The sequence below is a fragment of the Vombatus ursinus genome, unplaced genomic scaffold (assembly GCF_900497805.2).
Source record: "Vombatus ursinus unplaced genomic scaffold, bare-nosed wombat genome assembly UNPS02001419.1, whole genome shotgun sequence".
NCBI classification, from domain to species: Eukaryota; Metazoa; Chordata; class Mammalia; order Diprotodontia; family Vombatidae; genus Vombatus; species Vombatus ursinus.
The window spans coordinates 23469781-23490529 of record NW_020941197.1 but is presented as its reverse complement, the minus strand read 5'-3'; the positions used below and the strand labels follow the sequence as shown (position 1 = coordinate 23490529).

The 20749-nt window shown below is 38.6% G+C and overlaps 1 protein-coding gene across 3 annotated transcripts in view; it reads right to left on the bottom strand.

Moving 5' to 3' along the window:
* Window positions 1-20749, bottom strand: part of SIDT1 (SID1 transmembrane family member 1) — a 162293-nt gene that overhangs the window by 14993 nt on the left and 126551 nt on the right. For 2 of the 3 annotated variants that reach the window (XM_027868372.1, XM_027868379.1), the window contains exons 11-19: window positions 20091-20162; window positions 18285-18433; window positions 17192-17265; window positions 14884-14950; window positions 13091-13164; window positions 10039-10162; window positions 9706-9823; window positions 6854-6990; window positions 3895-4003 (exon numbers count right to left, since the gene is read on the bottom strand). In XM_027868372.1, coding sequence (XP_027724173.1) covers window positions 3895-4003; window positions 6854-6990; window positions 9706-9823; window positions 10039-10162; window positions 13091-13164; window positions 14884-14950; window positions 17192-17265; window positions 18285-18433; window positions 20091-20162 — 924 coding nt within the window. The remainder of the gene's footprint in view (window positions 1-3894; window positions 4004-6853; window positions 6991-9705; window positions 9824-10038; window positions 10163-13090; window positions 13165-14883; window positions 14951-17191; window positions 17266-18284; window positions 18434-20090; window positions 20163-20749) is intronic. The other variant, XM_027868385.1, reaches the window with a different exon arrangement.

The following is a 20749-nucleotide window of genomic DNA, read 5'->3' as shown; positions in this document are numbered from 1 at the left end:
TCACCATTTAAAAAATTTTTTAAAAATCAAGACCAAGAAGGTTGGGTCTAGATGACAAGCATTTTAACAGCTTTAGCTCACAAGGCACAACTTTTTACCTTCTGTGTTGTCTGTCTTTACTGAGCTAATTTTTGTTGTTGTTCAGTCATGTCAGGCTCTTTGTGACCCCATTTGGGGTTTTCTTGGCAAAGATCCTGTAGTGGTTTGCCATTTCCTTCTCTAGCTCATTTTACAGACAAGGAGATTGAGGCAAACAGGGTTAAGTGACTTGCCCAGGGTCACTCAGCTAGTCTGAGGCCAGATTTGAACTCAGGAAGATGAATCTTCCTGAGTCCAGGTCCACTGCTATCTCCACTGTGCCACCTACCTGCCCTTACTGAGCTAGAGAAAGTATTAAATACAAGGTACGGTGGGAATAGAACCACTGACAGACAATCAAGTAGTTTTTGTCCAGAAAAACTCTGTTCTGCTAGAAAGTTAGTCAATTAGTGGACTGGACCATTTCAGCCAGAGATTGAATTAAAATGCTAAGTTTGGTTCCTTGGTGTAGTTCCCCATTTCCAGTCATTTTATTGGCATTCTGTGGACGAGGGCCAGCTCTTGAGGGTGGCAATTCAGGGCCATCGTGCTGAGACCTGTGCTGCTCCGGGGGTCGAATAGCTGAAGCAGCCAGGAGACTCAGATCAGAAGGGGGTGGGAAGCAGAGCTTGCCAAGAAGGGTTAAAAAACAAAACAAAACACCGTAACTCTGGAACGGCCTTGGTGTAGACACTGCCAACATCTGGCTGAGTGTAATGTCGAACTTTAGAGTAACTAGGTCTTCACCCAAGCCTGGTGTGCTGTTCATGCTGCAGCTTTGGTGTGACGGGGTTGGTGGAGAGGAGGCTGGTTCTGGTCTGCCTGCCTGTGTGAGGGGCGAGCTGGTGTGAGAGCTTTACAGAAGAGAGACGTTCTTTCTTTGAGAGAACGTTTGTAGTAACAGATTCTCTTTGGGACTGACCTCAGGTATGTGGAGAGAGCGACAAAGGCTTTGGGAGCTGTCATCAACAGGGGAAGCCAGGATCTCCTTGAGTCCCTGCTTTCTAGCTTGCTTCTCTAGAGACTTCGGAGAATTTTTCCTTGGGTAAGATTGGGGCCTATCTGCTGGTTTGGGCTCATCTTGCTCTCGGCAAAGCGTTTATTCACTTTCTTTCTTTCTTTCTTTCTTTCTTTCTTTCTTTCTTTCTTTCTTTCCTTTCTTTCTTTCTTTCTTTCTGGTGTCTTCTAATCTGTAGGACTTTTCCACCTTTTTTTTTTGTTTGTTTGCTATCTGCATGGATATGACTTCACTTTTCTATAAGATAGTTCTGATGGTCTTTTGTGTAGTCTGAATTTGGCGGAGGAAAGGAGCCAAGCTGGTGGGTGTAATTCTGAGGCATTCCTCACTCCTTAAGAATGTCCAGGTTAGCTGCTTTTTGTTTTAAACGAAAATCATATCCCTAGACCAGCAATATTTAGGAGACAAATAGATCTCATTCTTGTCCAGTAACCTTTTCAGAGATTGGAGGAAAGAACCATCAGCCTCATGTCTGTTTTCAGGCCTTACTCAAGATAGGAATCACAGTTTCTTTTGGAAAGGAGTGGGCAATATTCCTCATCTACCTATTCAATGCCTCTCTAAAGCTCTTGCCCCAAATCTGCCCCTCATGCAGATCTGCAGCCTAGCCTCAGCATTTAACACTGATTCAGAGCTGCATTTAAGTAGTAACATGCCAAATGTGTCATATTTGGGTCAAATCCCAGTTATATTATTAGCGCTGATGAAAAGCAGCATGGTGTGATGGAAAGAACACTGGATTTGGAGGCAGAGTAACCTGAATAACCTTGGATAAGTAATATTTCCCCTCTAGGTCTCAGTTTCCATATCTGTAAAATGATAAGGTTGGGCTATCTTGACTTGCAAAGTTTCTTCCACCTCTAAAACTATGATCCTGTAAAAGTGGCCTTTGGAATGAAAACAAATAGCGAAACAAACACAGAAGTGATATACACGAGACCTCAGGCTCCTTACTGTCCTTTCAGCAACAGAAGTTGTAGTCTGCCTGTCTGTCTCTCTGTACTCTCTCTCTCTGTCTCTCTGTCTCTCTGTCTCTCTCTCATCTCTGTCCGTCTGTCTCAAGTGTCCCAGGCAGATATTCATCCCCACCAAACCCACCCCAAAGTGCATCCAAAAACATTGCTAATGGCAAAAGCAGGGGTACTTTTATTACAAATATTTTCTAAGAACCCCAAGAAGAGAGAACAGCTTATCATTACCTGTGTCAGACACATCTGAACCAGGGGAAGCAGTGGAGGGAAGAAAAAAATGGTTTGTAAGAGTGTGTTCAGGATGACACATTTGACTACATAAAACGCGCAAAGTTGATTATTCCCTTGGAGTGAATAAAGATTGGTCTCTCTGTTCTCCCACTTCCATAGACTCAAATGATACAATACAATACACCGTTCTCACGAGTGGTTCTGGCAGTCTATTGTTAATGCAGTGCATTGGGAGAGAATGAAGAACCCAAGTAGTGCTGTCCGTGGAAGGCATCTTCCACACATCTTCACGCCCATTTAAAAAACTTCCAACCTATTGTTTTCTGTGTTCTTATGCTCTACTGGTTCACATTTTGAGTACCTATCCATAGATTTTTCAAGGGAAGGAGCATTTGGACAGAAAGCAAAGCTAAATTAGTCACAAAATAAGGCTAGATTTGCCTGAGCATCTATGACCCAATCAATATCTTCTTGGCCTTGGAATGAATTCAGATGAAGTCAATGCTGTGCTGCACAACACTCAGAATTTCCTTTTTTCACTTTTCCATATCTTTATCCATCTGGAAAAACCCCATGATAGTAAAAATGAGTAATATTTGGCCTAATAGAGTGTGATCCTGATACAAATAGCTCAATTCCACCCTATTTTAAAGGGTAGGGGAATTCATTTCTACAGGCATGCACATGAGACAATGGTGCCTGCCACATAACAAAATGTCTTGGAGGTAAGAATTGGGAAACAGATCATCTCCCTGCATAAATGGCCTGGATCTATCCCAGCAAACAGGTTGACTATGTACCAAGTACCTCCAATGACAGCACCAGCCTCCAAGGGGCAGCTTTGTAGGTACAACAGATATTAAAATTAAAGGCTATGTGCTGGCTGAGGACAAAATTACCTAGTTTATAAATTGATTTTTTTTGGCTGAATAGGGGTTTCTATCTGGATCAGACCCCACTGACATAAAAGCCGTTTCCTAAAGCAGTGGTCTGCAAAGAGAAAGCTGTGAAACCAAAGTGGGTAACGGCTTGACTCCAAGGCATAACTTACCAGAGTAGGGTGTGAGGTCCCTTTTTAAACTATGACAACCATTAAAATCAAATATAAAAATAAACTGAACTTAGAATCAGACCTTCAAATGTACATAATTACTAGCAAAGTAGTAAATGTATATGATGTACGTAGAGTATGAATAAGTAAACATATACACATATAGGAAAATAGGTACATATATACATGTAGATTTATGTATATGTGTGTATATATAGATATATATGCATATATATCTATATATACACATTGAGAGGAAATGCAAAAATTTTTTCTAAAAAGGAAACACCATCAAAAAGATTGGGAGATCACTGATTTAAAGAAGAACTGATAAAATTCAAATACATTTGTGAAATATAAACAAATGTCCATGTGTGACAAAAGGCCCAGAGTCCTGAAGAGAATATAAGCTATCATATTACAACACAAATCTAGTTTATTGAACCTATTAATTAGTTCCAATTTTGCTTTCACTTGGTATAGATGAGTGAGGTGTCAGAGAAAGGGAAACATTAATTTCTTTAGGAAAAAGAGAAGTGACCTACCTATTTTGAAGCGGCCCATATAGTAGATCTGTGTGCTGAGTGCAAGGGATGCCAGAATGTGGATCGCAGAGAAGATAACCCAGAACCATACATCATTTTTTCCAAACAACTGTAAATGAAAAGGAAAGTCACCTCTATCTGAGTTTTAGGTTTTTCCTTAAGAAGCCAATTAAAAACTCTGACTCAGTGAGATGTCCCACTATTGGACAACAAAGAGGTCAGACAAGAAAAAAAAGTCTCATATATAGTAAAATATTTATAGTGGCACTTTTTGTGATAGTAAACAACTGAAATCAATGTAGGTTCCCATCAATCCAATCAATGTAAATAAAGTATGATATTTGAATGCAATGGTACCATGTTCTTGTTGAGTCATTTCCGTCATGTCCAACTCTTTATGACCCCATTTTGGAATTTTCTTGGCAAAGATACTGGAGAGGTTTGCCATTTCCTTCTCAAGCTCATTTTGCAGATGAAGAACTGAGGCAAAAAGAGTTAGTGACTTGCCTAGGGTCACACAACTTGTAAGTGTCTGAGATCTGATTTGAACTCATGAAGACAAGTTGCCCAGCTGCCCTGCTATGGTACAATAAGAAACCACAAACATGAGGAATTCAGAAACACTTGGGCTGCTGTTTGAATAAGCTGAAACAAGTTAGTACAACCAGGGCTTGCTATACAATGGCTCCAATATTCAAGGGATCTGTGATCTCATCAATTTCGACATGCCCTACAATGATGCAGATTAAAACCCATCCAACCTGCCCATCCTGTGGTACGCTTGTACACGTGTTCCCATAAGTTTGCCACCTGGGGTTCATCCAATACTAAAGGCTTTCTCCCAACATCATGAAGATAATAGTGTATGTCTCAAGTTGTTTACCTGTCATATCTTGCCATCACCATATGACCAAACCATATTCTTTTTCTATCACAGAACTCTCTAATGATATATTTTTTATATTGTTCTAAATCAAAGCTTTTAAAAATAAAATCATAAACCAAAAATAAGTACAGTACATCTTTTAGTCAGCTGTGTGCTGGTAAAAAATGTGGTTCACTTGCAAAAATCTGCTTGTTCCCTACCAATACTCTCATCAAGGATGTTCTTGATGTGGAATGGAGATAAATCTCAGATAGGAAAGTGGGCACAGAGATCAATAGTTGTTGATGTTCTTTGGTTATCTTTTTTTGGGGGGGTATTATTAATGTGAAAAATTTCCCACACCTTTGATATCATTTCCACTTTCATAGTGTTGTTGACAACAACAACTTTCATCTATTTTGTGAATCATTCCCTTAATGACCTTAAAATTGTGTCACCTCCAGCATAGGTTTCCTCTATTTATATGTGGTCTTATTTGGCTTCTTTTCCCATCTTGTTATCTTTAGTGCCATTTCCACTTCACTTATAATATGATGTTAAGATCCAACTGCAGTTAATGTACTTGATAGTGAAAACAGTTTATTATGAAACCTTTATATCTTTTTCCATTTCTTTTTTAGTTGTTGTTGTCTTCCCTTTTCATCCTTAAATGCCCTTAAGATGATGTTGCTTAGTTGGGTCTCTTGCCAAGCTTTCTTTTAATTGATTTTACTCTCCACTACTTTTCTTGCTCTTTCAGGCAATACTACTTATGAACTTCCATCATTTTTCTTTATAAGATTTGCAAACAAATGTATATTCTAAACCAGTGTTGCTTTTGGCCACCATCTATCTCTTCTTGGCAAATAAATAAAATCTTTGCAGACTAAGCTGATTTTCAAGCTGTTTTGATTTTCTTTGTTATGACGGTTGATTTATATTAGTTAAACTTCTGTATAAAACCATTTTAATTGACATCAATATCCTTTATACTGTCCATTATCCATTTCTGGTATCAATTACTTGTTTAAATAGGTCAGGTTGGAGTTGTTTCAATTGCATGTAATATATTCTCATTATTATTATTTCTTCTAGCTTTATACTAATTCTGATATTTTCTTTAACAAGATGGTGGTTTGGCTGTACAAAGACAACTGATTCTTTCTTTCCTTTTTTTTTTAACAAGGGTTGGGCTCTGTATATTGGGAAACAAATGACTGGTGTAAAAAACAAAAGGCATCAATAAAAGTTTGGAAGAAGCCATAGTCATGGAACAGAGGATCTCATCCAGTAACCACAGAATCAGGATCTTATAGATGCAGAGTTGGATGGAACCTAAAGGAAACCTGAGCATCGAGATACAGGCCACAACACTGACTGTCTGAGTGGCCTTGAGGAAATTCTCTTAACTACTCGGCTTTTCCTTTTGATCTGTAAAATAGATATAATAATTCTGTTCTTCTCACTTGAAAAGAATATGTTAAAAACAAGATTAGAACTCTAATATGATAAAGTCACTTAACCTTGTTTGCCTTGGTTTCCTCATCTGTAAAATGAGCTAGAAAAGGAAGCGGCAAACCACTCCAGTATCTTTGTCAAGAAATCCCAAAACAAGGTCATGAAGAGCAGACATAATTGAACCTAGGAGATTTGTACAGAGTTTAAAAGTAGGTTGATGGTGACTCTTGGGGTAATTTAGGATCATTGAATGGCAAGAAGGCAGTTAGAGCAATAGAAATAATACTAGATTTAGGCTTAAAAACACAACCCTCCTGCAGGAGTGACCTTGGTCAAATCATTTAACTCCTTTAGGCCCAAATTTCTTCATCTATAAAAATGGGGAGTTGGGCAAGATGATCTCAAAGGTCTTTTTCAACCCTAAATCTGTGTTCTGTCTGGTACAACTCTCTTATTACAGATGAGGAAACTGAAGTCCAGAATGATAAATTATTTGACTAAAGTAATACATCTTCTGATTGGAGTTGGAATTAGAATCCTGGTCCAGTTCCTCCAATCTGTGTGTAGATCACCATTTCACTCTTGTCCTAATGTCATGAGCACCCTTTTCCAAAAATGAGATTAAGACAGACCTACCACTCCAAGGACAGTCAGACAGATGACCACAGCGAAAGATGCATAGGCAGAATAGGCACTGGCATTGATGTCAGGGTGGCGGGTCTGGTAGAGCTTTAGCATGCAGAGTCCTGCAATCATGTACATGAAGGAGGTGTCTGGGGAAACAAGGTGAGGCAGACAGTATTCATTCATATAGAGACTTATCTTCTGACTTATTTTATCATTACACTCCTACCTCTGGGTTGTCCCTCACTTACATCCCCATGAGTACCACCTGGTATCTTCATGCTATGATTTGACTAATCAGATATTCCTTCTCCCCCATCCCCACTTCTGTTCTCCTGACAGACTCTTATATTTCAAATTATACTTCCTTCTCTACCATAACTCACTCTTTTCTCTGGTCCAACAAAAAACTTCCCAATTCCCGTAGGGGCACATCTCAGTTAAATTAATTCATAACAAAATATGAATAATTAGTCATCCTCAATGCCATCTCTTTCTGGGTACGTTTTCATTTGTTTTTAGTTAAAATTTATTTTTTTTCAATCAACAAAAATTTATCCCCTTCCCCCCACCCCCACCATTGAGAAAGAAAGAAAAAAACCCTATTAAACCCTATTAAACCCCATTAAAAACAAATTCCTGTATTAGCCATGTTCAATATATATATATATGAATTTCAATCTGCACTCTGAGTCCATCATCTTTCTGTCCAGATGTGGGCAACAAGTTTCATTGTGAGTTCTCTGGAATCATGATCGGTCATTATGTTGATCAGAGTTCTTAAGTCTTTCAAAAATTTTTGTCTTTACAATATTATTGTTATTGGTAATCCTGCTTCTGCTTACTTCACTCTATATCAATTCATACAAATCTTCCCAGGTTTCTTTGAAACTATACCTTTCATCATTTCTTACAACACAATAGTATTGCATCACATTCATATTCCATAACTTGCTCAGCCATTCCCCAACTGATGAACGCCCTCTAGGTTTCCAACTCTTGCTACCTCAAAAAGAGCCATTACAAATATTTTTGTATATATAGGTCCTTTTCCTCTTTTTTATTTCTTGGATATAAACCTAGTAGTGGTTTCACATCAAATGGTATGTACAGATTAATAACTTCTGGAGCATCATTTCAAATTGCTTTCCAGAATGGCTACACAAATTTATAGCTCTACCAATAATGTATTAATGTACCTATTTTCCAACAGCATTTGCCATATGTCTTTTTTGTCAACTTTTATCAATTTTATGGATGTGTGGTGGAAACTTGAAGTTATTTTAATTTTCATTTCTTTAATTATTAGTGATTTAGAGCATTTTTTTGTATGGCTATTTGAGCTTGGGGTCCTATTTACACTTAAAATGGGTTTTATTAATCTAAAAGAATAAATCTCTAGTAATTAAACTTCAGGCAGTATATGAAAGTGAAATGAATTTCAGGTAGTGTGAGGGAGATATTTTTCGGGTTTAAGAGTCTTCCTGGCATTTATTTAAATCCCATCAAGAAATTATTACCCACATAACATCCAGAGCATGGCCACAGGACCAGATTGTTAATCCTACTTCCACCATGCAGTCCTTCAAAGTTTAGAGTCACTGAAATAACTCTTTCAAGGCACTTCCTGTTTCATACCCTGGCTTCTGTCCTAGCACTTAATTCATGCTAATCAACCAGAACAGTCAATTAGCAGAACCATTAATGTTTGTTTAGTATTATCTCAGAGGATGCTCGTAGAGACTAGGAAAAGCAGCTACATAGGAGAAGGATACCCCTTTACTATGTGCTCTTAGGTTCATCATTGAAAAGATGGCATTAAATCCTTTGGCAGATCCATGATTATTTGTGGATATGGCCTCCACAGATGTAGACTACAGTCCCCCCAGAGCTATTCATACCATGTGATTCTTGTTTGTGACTTTTCATAGAAGATATTCTCAATGTCAATTAATCAATAAATATTTATTAAGCAGCTACTCTGTGCTAGGCACTGCGATGTGCTAGAGTTCTTTCTGTGGCTCTTTTAATGTTTCATACACTGACCAGTATGGCACTCAGGCTGCCTATCTGCTATTCTCACAGAACAGTCTACTTCATTTCCAGGTCATAATTGCCTTTGGTGATATTTTTTATGCCACTTCTCACTCATAAGTCTTCACAAGTAATATTCTGCTTATATCCACTATGCATCTTTTGATCCCCCTTTGGTCCACCTACAATTTTCATTCTTCTAAGATCAAGCTATTCCAGGATGTGCAGTCATATAGCATTACTGGGAAAATAGTGTTGGTAAGAAGATGCAGTTTGGGGATCAGTCATCCAAAGAAATAAGTTCCCAAATGTGAGCCAGTGCAATCTCTACTTTAATTTCAGGCTGGGTGAGATTTATATATCTATGTGTATATGTACATCCACATGTATATGTGTTCTTGTGTGTGAGTGTATGTGTTCTTTTATGGGTTACCTGTGTGTGAGTGCATGTGTCCTTTTATGGGTCACCTATTGCTGGAATTTCGAATGAAGTTAATCCATTTACTCCACCAGTACATATGTATAAATACATAGATATGAATGTACATGTACATACAAACACATGCATACATGAACATGCACACACATTTAGAATGTAGTACACATACACATATAAACACACATGCACATATGAACATGTACACATATCTAAATATACATGTATGCACATGCACTGGTGGACTAAATGTATCATTTCATAATTCCAGCAACTGGTAACCCATAAAAAGACATTAATTTTTGAAAAAGTGACTCTAATGCTCTTTTTCATTGTCCTAGGCTAGCTTTCCTATAATTCCTACAATTATGTAGCTGTTACAAATTCTGATTACCAAATTGGAAGTTGGAGTAATTAGGGCAGACATGGTAGCAAGCACTGAGTACTCCTTCCATCATCAGAGCAATGCCCATAGCATAGAAAAGACCAAAGTGTTTGGGAATCCCATATTCCTAAAAGAAGAGAAAATGTGGTAAATAGAAAAATACTCATAATCACTGATATGTCTTTAGAATATTATACCCCTATATTCATGGTATCATGGAGCCCATTACTCCACACTGTAATGAGTCCATAAAACATGATGCTCTTTCTTTAGCCATTTCCTATATTTGATCCTTTGATCCTCCCAACCAGCCCAACTCCAATTCCGGCATTGTCCCTTTACCATTGCAAAGATGTCTTTAGCTTCCAATGATCTTCGGTGGAGGATGTCCTTACGTAAGACTATCAGGAGGAAGAGGAAGCCCAGAAGTACATGACCAAGGTTACTGAGGATGTTGTTGAAGGCACTATGGGGAAGAGGAAGTGTTAATACAAATGCAAGAAATTCAATGAATGAATGAATGAATGACTGATTCTAGCCCTTTCTACTGCAGCCTTTTACTAGAATTTGAGAGCTTCATGGGAGCTTAAGAAATCACCAAGTACAAACCCCTCATTTTACAGACAGGGAAACTGAAGACCAGAAAGATGAAGTAACTTATCCAAGTTACTATTTTCAGCACAAACCAAAACTGGAACCCAGATCTTTTGACTCCCAATCTAGTACTGCTTCTACTATCTTAAAATGGTCTCCATTTTACCTATAGAAGTCATAAGGATTTAGTCAACCACTGCTGACATGGAGAATCATGGTTCCCAGGTCATCACATTGTATGGATATCACAACAATATTTATTCATTCAGTTATTCAGAAAACACTTTTACTAACCTATGGTGGTATACTAAGTGTTGGGGAAGATGCAAAGTTTAAATAAGACATAGTCCCTTGCTTTCATAGAGCTTATAGTTTGGTGGGGGATAAAACCCAAACTCAGAAAACTATAACAGCAATTATTACATAAAAGTGCATTGGATAGGTTCAAAACAACATGCTTTCTGAAGTTGGAGGATGAAATTTATTACCACTGGGCAGATAATGGAAGACTTCATGGTGGAGGTGGCATGGAGTTGGGCTTTAAAGTACAGGTAGGAAGTCAGCAGATGACAAAAGGAAGGGATGATATTCTGAGCAAAGGGAACATTATGCACAAACACATGCATGTGAGCAAGCATAGTGTAGGTTCAGGAGGACAAAGCATAGTATAGGTTCAGGAGGACAAAGATTAGACCAATTTGGCTAGAGAGGAGCTAAAGTTGTGTACAGAGGATAGAAATTTTGCTAGGTAAAGGAAAAATTTCCAGTTTCATTGTCTCCATGTTTTTCAGTCTTGCTTCTTTGTTGATTAACATGGCAACCAAAAGCATGGTGAAAGATGAGAAGAAGAAACAGAAGGGTGGGGCTTGTGATCTGTGGTTGTGAGTGGATGCTGACTCATAGAGTACTTTATAGAATGATGGGGGATACATTTGTTAAGGAGCTCTGGGTACTATATTTTTCTGGGGGGAGTTCTTGTTGACCAGTAGTAATTATCATTATCTATTATTATAGTTATTATAAAACTATTTAGCACTTTTATTGACTTGCAAACCATTTTGCAAAATTACCTGATATGTCCCTCACACTAACCCTAGGAGGGAGGTAGGGATAAGGACTGGATCTGTGAATTTCATTAATATGAGGCACTCTCAGATGAGGAAATTCCCTCTACTAGTAAAGGTGACCACCTTCTCTGCAACTTACTCTTAAGGAGCTGCTTCTCTGTGGGGCAGGTGCTATAGATACTACTCCCATTTTATGGATAAAAGAAACTAAGGCTCAGAGGGTTTATGACTCACTTATGGTTTTTGTGTTTCAGTCATGTCAGACTCTTTGTGACCCCATTTGGGGTTTTCTTGGCAAAGATTCTGGAATGGTTTGCCATTTCCTTCTCCAGATCATTTTACAGATGAGGAAACTGAGACAAACAGGGTTAAATGACTTGTACAGGATCACACAGCTAGTAAGTGTCTGATGCTACATTTGAACTTATGAAGATGAGTCTTCCAGATTCCAGGACCAGTGTTCTATCTGCTGTGCTGTTACACAGCTAGTAATTGTTAGAACTGAGATTTCTATCAAGGGCTCCTTGACTGCAAGACTAGCACTCTATCCACTACCCAATACTGACTATTGTGAGAATGATATGAAAAATACCTTTATTATATGCTGTGGCTAATTTGACATGTACTGAGATGTGTGGGGAGGAAGCAAAATCATTTTCTGTATTATGTGTTAAACTGTCTGAAACAATGTGACATTCCAGCATCCTTAAAGAGATAAAGGTTGAGGGGGATTTCTAGAAGCCAGTTACTAGTCACCTCCCTGCACCCCCAACACACAGGCACTGCAGAAGAGTGGATGGTGAGAAGACCTAAAACAGTCCTGGAAAGAAAAAGTCAGACTGGAAAAAAAATTAAGTACCTGCTAGAAAGGAAGAAAATAGCTGTACTAGGTGGATGGAGAACAGATAGTATTGCAAATAGAAGAGACTCACTTTGAGAAGCCTTCTCAGGGACGATTCCTTGCTCACCACACAAGGAATGCTTTGAATCCCAGCTGGAATATGCCACTAAAATAATACACAAGTGGCACAGGACAGCTGATAGAAAGCCTTAGGGGTTCTGCTTTTGATCTCACATATTCCCTGAAAATGCAGAACCTGGAGGTACCAGGGTTGAAGAAGCTGGGTGGAGATTTTGGTGGAATAGAGATCGAACATGAAGCTTTTGTCCTACTTCTCCACAGCAACCAACATCATTGTTATTCCCCAAAGGCAGGAAGATGGTTTGGGGACAGATTTTGGAAGGCCTTGCAGGCCAGGCAATGAAGTCTGAATGTCATTTAATAGCTAAACAGGATCATAGATCTGGACCTGAAAAGGACATCTAGACCAGCCCCCTCATTTTACAGGTGAGGAAACTGAGGCCCAGGGAAGTTAAATGACTTGCCCAAAATCACACAGCTAATTCTAACAGAACCCAGGTCCTCTGATGCCAGAACCAATGATCTTTCTTTCCACTGTACCATATTTATCTCATGTTTTTAAAACATTACATTATTCTCAGGTTATTATCATTTCCTAGGCCAACAGCATTTCAAAAATGTTTAGAGATGAACGGAACTTTCTGATTCTATCTCCTAGATTCAATTATTTCAGCCCCTCTCCATCATCCACCGCTGCCTTATTTCCACAGTTTTCCACAACTGTTCTGGCTATTAAGAAAAACATGTCACTGAAATTAAATAGAGGGATGTCCTAAAATGCCACTGGTAACCCAGAGGAAACCATGTTTACCTAAGGACCCCCAAGGGATGGGCACAGAGGAAGTTGTAGTAGCAGATGTCCTGATTGCCAGTCACATTCACAACCTAGAAGGTAAAGAAACAGAAAATGAAATTCAATTTTGCTCAGTCCCTCAAGTCAAGCCCAGCACCATGCAGAGCTAGTATAGCTTACAAAGATGGAAGTTGAATGATTTACAGTCGTACCAGCTCCCAGGAGCAACAGGGGACACATCATTATACTGTACAGTTTCATAGGGCAGAGGCAAATTTCTCATTATACTTCACAGTCTCGCATCGAAGGGAAATATTATTTATATGTTCTCACTCTTACCCCACTTCTTAAAATGGAATTCATGACTAGCAGCAGTTTTCCCTCCACTATAATATACCATCATTGTCATTATTTCATAATATAAATAGCCAATAAAAATTGAGATTGGCAAACGGCTTTTAGGGCTAATATGTGATGTCCTGCTTTTCTCTTCTGTTCTGGAAGAAAGAGTGGTCTTTATCTTCTGAGCTGAAATAAAAACCACTAGGTCAGTAAATGCAATATCACCAGATTTAGATCTGGAATGGCCCTCAAAGTTCATCTAGTCCAACATTGTCATTTACAGAATGAGTCTGCTGAGGTTGACAGAGTTTGTGACTTTCCCAAAGATATACAAGTAGGAAGGGGAAGAGCCAGGATTCAAACTCAGGTCTCCTGCCTCCAAATCCAATGCTCTTTCCACTGTACTCTGCATATATTCGATAACCTGTCCCAGTTCATGATCATCTCTGTGAGCAGCCACCCACTTGTACAAAGCATTTGGCTAATCCCCCCTTCTGCAGTACATGTGAAATAGGCCCTGACGTTATCTAGGAGTTTACATTGTTTTGAGAGGTAACCAATCAATGGGGAAGGAAGGAAGGGGGTGGGGAGGGAAGAAAGGAAAGAAGGGAAAGAGAGAGGGAGAAAAGGAAGGAAGGGAAAGAAGGAAAGGAGGAAGGAAGGAAAGGGGAAAAGGAAGGGAGGAAAGGAGGGAGAAAGGAAGGAAGGAAGGAGGGGCAAAGGGAGGGAAAGAAATAAGAATTTATTAAGTACCTACTATGTGTCAGGCACTGTGTTGAGCACTTTACAAATACTATCTCATTTGATCTTCACAATAATCCTATGGGGTGGGTGCTATTATTATCTCCATTTTATAGTTGAAGAAACTGAAGTGGACAGAGGTTAAATGATTTGTCCAGGGTCCCACAGCTAATATGTGTCTGAGGCTAGACTTCAACTCAAGTCTTCCTGACTCCAGGCCTAGTGCTTTATCTACTGTACTACCTAATGAGAAAATAAGTATTGCACTTCTGATGAGCACACAGGGAAATGGTGTATCTTCCAAGCTCCTAACAAACCTACTTATTGCTAATTCTCATCACCAGACGGTGGCCTTTCCATTTTCTATTCTGCATTGAGTCAGTGAAGAATGGTCTCTTATATGGTAATTTAAATTCCAGGGAAGATTGCTGAAGTCTTTTCTAGCAAAATAAATAGATAAATAAATAAGCTAACTAGAGTGTTCGGGGGGCTCATATCTTGAATTTGTCATGTTAGCCCTACTATCATCGAACTGGACCATTTGTATCCAACTTTGGGGGGCCCTGGATCACAGTCGCACAAGATGAGTGAGCACTGGTAGGTTGTATGATCTGTACTGATGGAGAAAACACCCTCATCGGTAAGTTCACAGGTCCACATGTCCATCTCTACATGTAATGGCGAAATGAGAGTCAGAATAGTCTCCGCTCACCAGGGGACCAACTTACAGTCTGGTAGGTGATAACCAATTGGATCACAGGAAGGGCATAAAACACAGCAATAGTAGTGATGTTCCTGTGAAAAGAGAAGAAATAGGAAACTAACTCCATAATGACAAAAGAGCAATTATCAGAACTATGCAACATTTTTACATAATAGAGATTCACAATTTCATTTAAGATCTACTCCTTTTGTACCGTAATATAAGGTAATGCTCATTCCATCTGCTCCTTGTTAAGTTTAGAATAAAAAGAAAATAAAATGGGAAAAATTTCAAATTAAGAAATAAAAGAGTCCTGAGATGTTCAGTCATCATTAGCTACCCTACCCTGACCACCAAATCTCACAAGTGTTTTAGCCTCTGGTTTACCTGGCCTCCTTCCTCCCTCATCTTGGTCACTTCTGGAATGTTTTATTCATTAACACTTTCTCTGAAAGAGGAGTTGGAAAAGTACAGAAGAAATTCAAATTGGCCCTTATTGGCAGCCCTGACAAAACACTTTCATAAGGAAGAAAGTGATTAAACTATGAGCTAAAAAGAGATTTTTGGGTTACCCAGGAACTTCATTTATTCATTCTAGTTCCAGCCCTCATTATCAAAGTTTTCCAAATTTTTTTTAAATGTGCAATTTCCTGGGATTGCTTCCTATTGCATAGAAGTGATGCCAGGTGTAAGACCAACTTAAACTAACTCCATGATGAAATCTGGAAAATAATCTGGAAAACAGAATACTTGGGCTGAATCTTATCTTTGCTCATACCTCCCTTTGTGACGTTGGGGAAAGCTTAAATATCTCCTACTTATGTTCTCATAGTTGTAAAATGAGGTTAGCAACGGGGCAGGTAGGTGGTGCAGTGGATAGAGCACTGGCCTTGGAGTCAGGAGGACCTGAGTTCAAATCTAGTCTCAGAGTTGACACTTACTAGCTGTGTGACCCGGGCAAGTCACTTAATCTCAATTGCCTTGCCAAAAACAAACAAAAAAAATGGGGCTAACAGCACTGACTTTTCCCTATTTCATTCTTGTTTTGGGAAAATAATGTTAGAAATTTTTTGAGTTCTTTGGAAGTTATGAACTAATTACAGGGACATTTTTAGGGTATGTGAAACTGGGGCAAATTGCACCGTATGGGGCTTATGGCCCCTTGTTTAACATTTTTGTTCGAGGGCAATATGGTTAAAATGAACATTAAGGGCATCCTTGAAGAGAAATGTTCCCAGTTGAGGTTGGGGGTCACAGTGGGGACCAGACGAGGGGCATTATATGCGTGAAAGAGTAAAAAGCACAGTTACAGGGCAGTGGGTCTCAGTGCCTTGGAAATACAGTGACTGACAGCTGAACATCTCAGGGCTTTTATTTTCTATTTAAAATTTTTCCCATTTATTTTTTTTTTATTCTGAACTTAACAAGCAGCAAATGAAACTAACGTTTTCTTATATATTATGCAACAGGGGTTGATTTTACATGAAACTGAGAATCTCTATTATGTACAGTTTACTTTTCTTTTAAGTGTATAATAAATTATACATGTAACTTTCAAAACTGTCCCGCCTGTCCATGATTCCTTCCAGCCTTCCTTCTGTTCTTTTTCTCATTTTGAGGGAAAAGAACTCTATGCGTAGCCTCCATTCTCTCCACCTCCATGCAGGTCTCCTTTACCCCAAATAGTGACGCCACTCCTTCTCTTCAATCTTGTGTAGCTCCAGCTGCCTTGTCTCCCAATTAGGGAACCCCCCCCCCCCCCCCCAAAGCAGAAAGTTAAGCCTTATGGTCTCCAACGTGTCGTACTGAAGGGTCACTGGATTATAAAGCTAGAGCGAGACAAGCCTCAGAGATCATCTACCCCCACATTTTACAGATATGAAAACTGAGGCTCAGAAATAAAATTACTTTCCCAGGGAGCAAATTTGCTGAGCTAGGATTTGAATTCAGATTCCCCGATTCCAGTTTCAGAGGGAAAGTTCATACTTTTTCCAGTACTCTACTGGGATGGTGTTGACTATAAATTATTTCATCAAGATATAATTGTCGCTGTATACTGTGCTCTAGAAGGCGTTTGTGCACCAACTTGACTGATGGGGTATTACTATCACTGTTATTCTTACTTTGCATTTCTGTAGATATTTTTTCCCAGGAAAGCACCTTCTGAAAATACACTACAACCGTCTCATAAAGACTGACCCCTCTGTTACACTAAAGTGGCTGTTTCAAAGAAAAGCCAATAAGCTCTTCCTCCAACTCCAATTTAGACAATTACGGTGACTTTTCTAGCTGTGAATTTGTATTGCCTATGGCTTTACCCGCCCTTCACTTACCAAAAATAAATCTTATATTTTTTGCTGACAATTCTTCGGTCCTTCCTAGACAGGTCTGACAGGTAGAGGAACATCTGGGTGGAGAGGGAATATGTCATCACAAAGGAAGTTTTTGTATGTTAATCAGGGTTAGGTCTGTAGACAAGCTGAATGAGAACAAAGTTACTGATACTGAGGTTCCCAGCTTACCATTAACTGAAAAACTTCACATATACAACATATACTTCACATATACAACAATCTGGATTTCTCATGAGATGATCGTTGTTTTTCTTCAAATAGGGAGGAAATGTGTAACTGCCCTTAATCACTACTTTAAAGGGGAGAAAGGGGAATTGTATGTATTTCAGTGCGATTTTACTGTAGGGGCTAAAGGTTTTGATAATAGCTTTCCCTTTCATTCTGTTTCTCATGTTTTTAAGAACACTTTCTTAATGAAAAAACAACAACAACAACAACAAACAAACCAAACAAACCAGGATTTTCTCTGGCTTTTGGGGATAGATTGAGGTGAAATATCTATTAAAGTGTTTGGGATGTTTTATTAAACCATTAGACTAAAAAAGGAACAAAAATAAAAATGAATTTTGAAAATCATTAGAATTAACTTTTCAACTTTTTGAGAATCACAATAGGGCAAAAGCCATGTCTTGTTCATTGACACAGTAGGTGCTAAATAAATGTATACTAAATGAATGAATGAATGAAGGAATGAATGAAAAAAAGAGATTTTTCCCTCAGAAATACATTTTCCTTATAGTACTAGATAATCTGGTTGTCTGTACTCTTTGGTCATGTAATCCTTCTATTGTTACAGACCCCTTCTACCTTCACTGGCATAAATACTTTCTTTTAGGATACTGATTGTGGTCCTCTATCTTTATTCTCTTTCCTTAAATCTCTTATTGTCATTTTTTCTAACTTATAGAAAGAAGTGCTCATTAACAGGTAGATTTACTTAAGTCCATAGTTCTTTTTTCTCTAAGCAATCTTGGAAACTGTAGGAGACATTTGCCTTCTTTTCATGGAGAAAAAATGAGTTATCTCTGAAGTTCTAAGTTCATTTCAAGTGAACAAAGCCAGGCAGACATACCTTGGTGCGGATGACATTTTTGTCACTTTCAATATCTGGCATAGTGTCAAAATCACTCTCCTCTTCTACTGAGCTATCTGTGTCTGATTGGTATCGGGCCCCACCATCTGAGGAAGACATCTGCCTGCCACCACTGGAGACTGATTCATCTGGAAGCAAAGAAAATGAGGAAACTCACAGAAGTCCCCAAACTAAGCAGATTACATGATCACAGAACTAACTCCTTTCAAAATGTCCAAACTTGACTTCCTATAAATGTTGTACAGCTTATAAGCTGATTATTTATACTCGACACATTCTCTTCTCCAAATTCCTTCTCACTGGACTGTTGCTTATTATTTTTTCCTTTTGCCTATTTTAATAGGCATTTTAATGATCTAGGCCCAGAGCTGAATGTAAATAGCTATAACATTAATTCTTTTAAAACAACAGATACTCTTTTGGGGTAGAAAAAATAAATCATGCTCATACTATATATTTCATGTTTTCTAGTAAACATTTCACACAAATAGTGTAAAGTTTTTATGCACATAGTTGTGATTCTACCATGTATGTGTGCAAGAATACACAAATCTTCGGTACAGAGTATTTGTACACAGTGAAAGCCACACATACCATACCTACATTTATATAATAAAAACATTCTCAGGAAGAAGATGCCTCTTGTCCCCATTAACGTGTCCTGTAGCAGATGGGAATTTGTTTAGCTTGTTGAGGTTTGGCTACCTCTTCTGTTCAGCTGGTTTTTTAAAATACTGTTTCTGCAGCATCAAAAATCAGCGGTCTGGTGTTGAGCTCACATGCTTCTAATTGTTGCAGGGAAATATAACTCTATCATGGGACTTCATCTCTTACTATATGGACATTTTAAGGAACATTTCCCATATGCATAGAGGTATCCTTAGGGGGTAGTTTAATTTGTACCAAAAAAAAAACCATATTTCTCCAAATTCCAACAAGAGAAGTATTCATAGAAGTTGTATTGTTTGTTGTTATTCACTTGTGCCTGAATTTTCATGATCCCATAGACCATACTGTCCTTGAGGTTTTCTTGGCAAGGATACTGAAGTGGTTTGCCATTTCCTTTTCCAGTGGATTAAGGCAAACAGAGGTTAAGTGACTTGCCCGGGATCATATAGCTAGTAAGTGACTGAGTCCAGATTTGAACTCAGGTCTTCCTGATCCCAGGCCGGGCACCCTATGCACTGTGCCACCTACCTGCCCAAAGCTGTGTTAGTACCTATGAAGCAATTACTGCAGCAGCCATATTAATGAGTTACATGGATTATCACATTATTGAATTGGACACAGTGATTGGATCAATCACAAAGATAATCAAAAAGAATGGACTGATTCTGGCCACAGCCCAGAGTGCCTATAGTATATATATATATATATATATATATAGCCTACTCTTCTAATATGTCTTTATTCTTCTGAAGTGTGAGAGTAAGCAAATTTGTCCATCAGCAACCCAGCACCAGACATGTATTACCTAAGCTCTCAGGCTGAATTAGGAAAAGCTCCCAATGGATACTAGGGTAGAAGACAAAGCAATGTAGGAAATCCTACTAACATAGCACATACAACATCAAGAAGTAGAATTATAAAGTATTAGAACTGTAAGGGATCAAAAAGATTGTCTAGTCCAACCATTTGTTTAACAGATGAGGAAACTGAATCCTAGACTGGATAAGTCACTTGTCCAATAATCCAAGGTCACACAGTTAGTCAATGGTAGAAAGTGCCTCTTCATCCCACGGGGCCCCAGGAAACACTTCCAACAAAGGACTCAGTATGATATACCTATTGCCCCATAGCTGCTCCCTTCAGGTGTACTGGTGGCAATGGGGTGGGAATCAGTTACATTCCTAGATCCTGTAAAGGAAGCAAAGACGCAAAAAGTTTACTTCTGGTTGGCTAAAAAGCATATCAAAAAGCTCAGCTTATCAAACCAGAAGCTTTTTAATATAGTTTTTTTTGTTATACTCATAACTCACCTATTTCTCTCCTCCCTCTTTTCTATATTCTGTGTCAAACCTCTAGAAGCCAACGAAAGGGTCGAGTCATAGTCTAAGCAAAGGACTTTCAGATAAGAAGAGCCCTTATTTACATGATGCTGTCTTCCCAACAATCTTACAAAGAGGTAGTGCAAGTATAATTATCCTTGCTTTATAGAGGAGAAAATTAAGACTTTAAACAATTAAATAATTTGCCCAAGGTCACACTAGTGAGAGGTAGAGACACTGCCCCCTCCACAACATGATACTCCTTTGGGATGAAGGACATTGCTCCAAAAACCTTATTCTACAATGAGACCGGGCCATGGGCAATTCATTTCAAGAGTGATTCTAATGATCCATTTGTTCACCCTGCTTATTTTCAAAAGCTTTGAGAGACTGAGGCAAATAGAGTGACAGATTTTCTTGTAGAAGACTGAATTCAGGAAAACTAAATCTAAATAG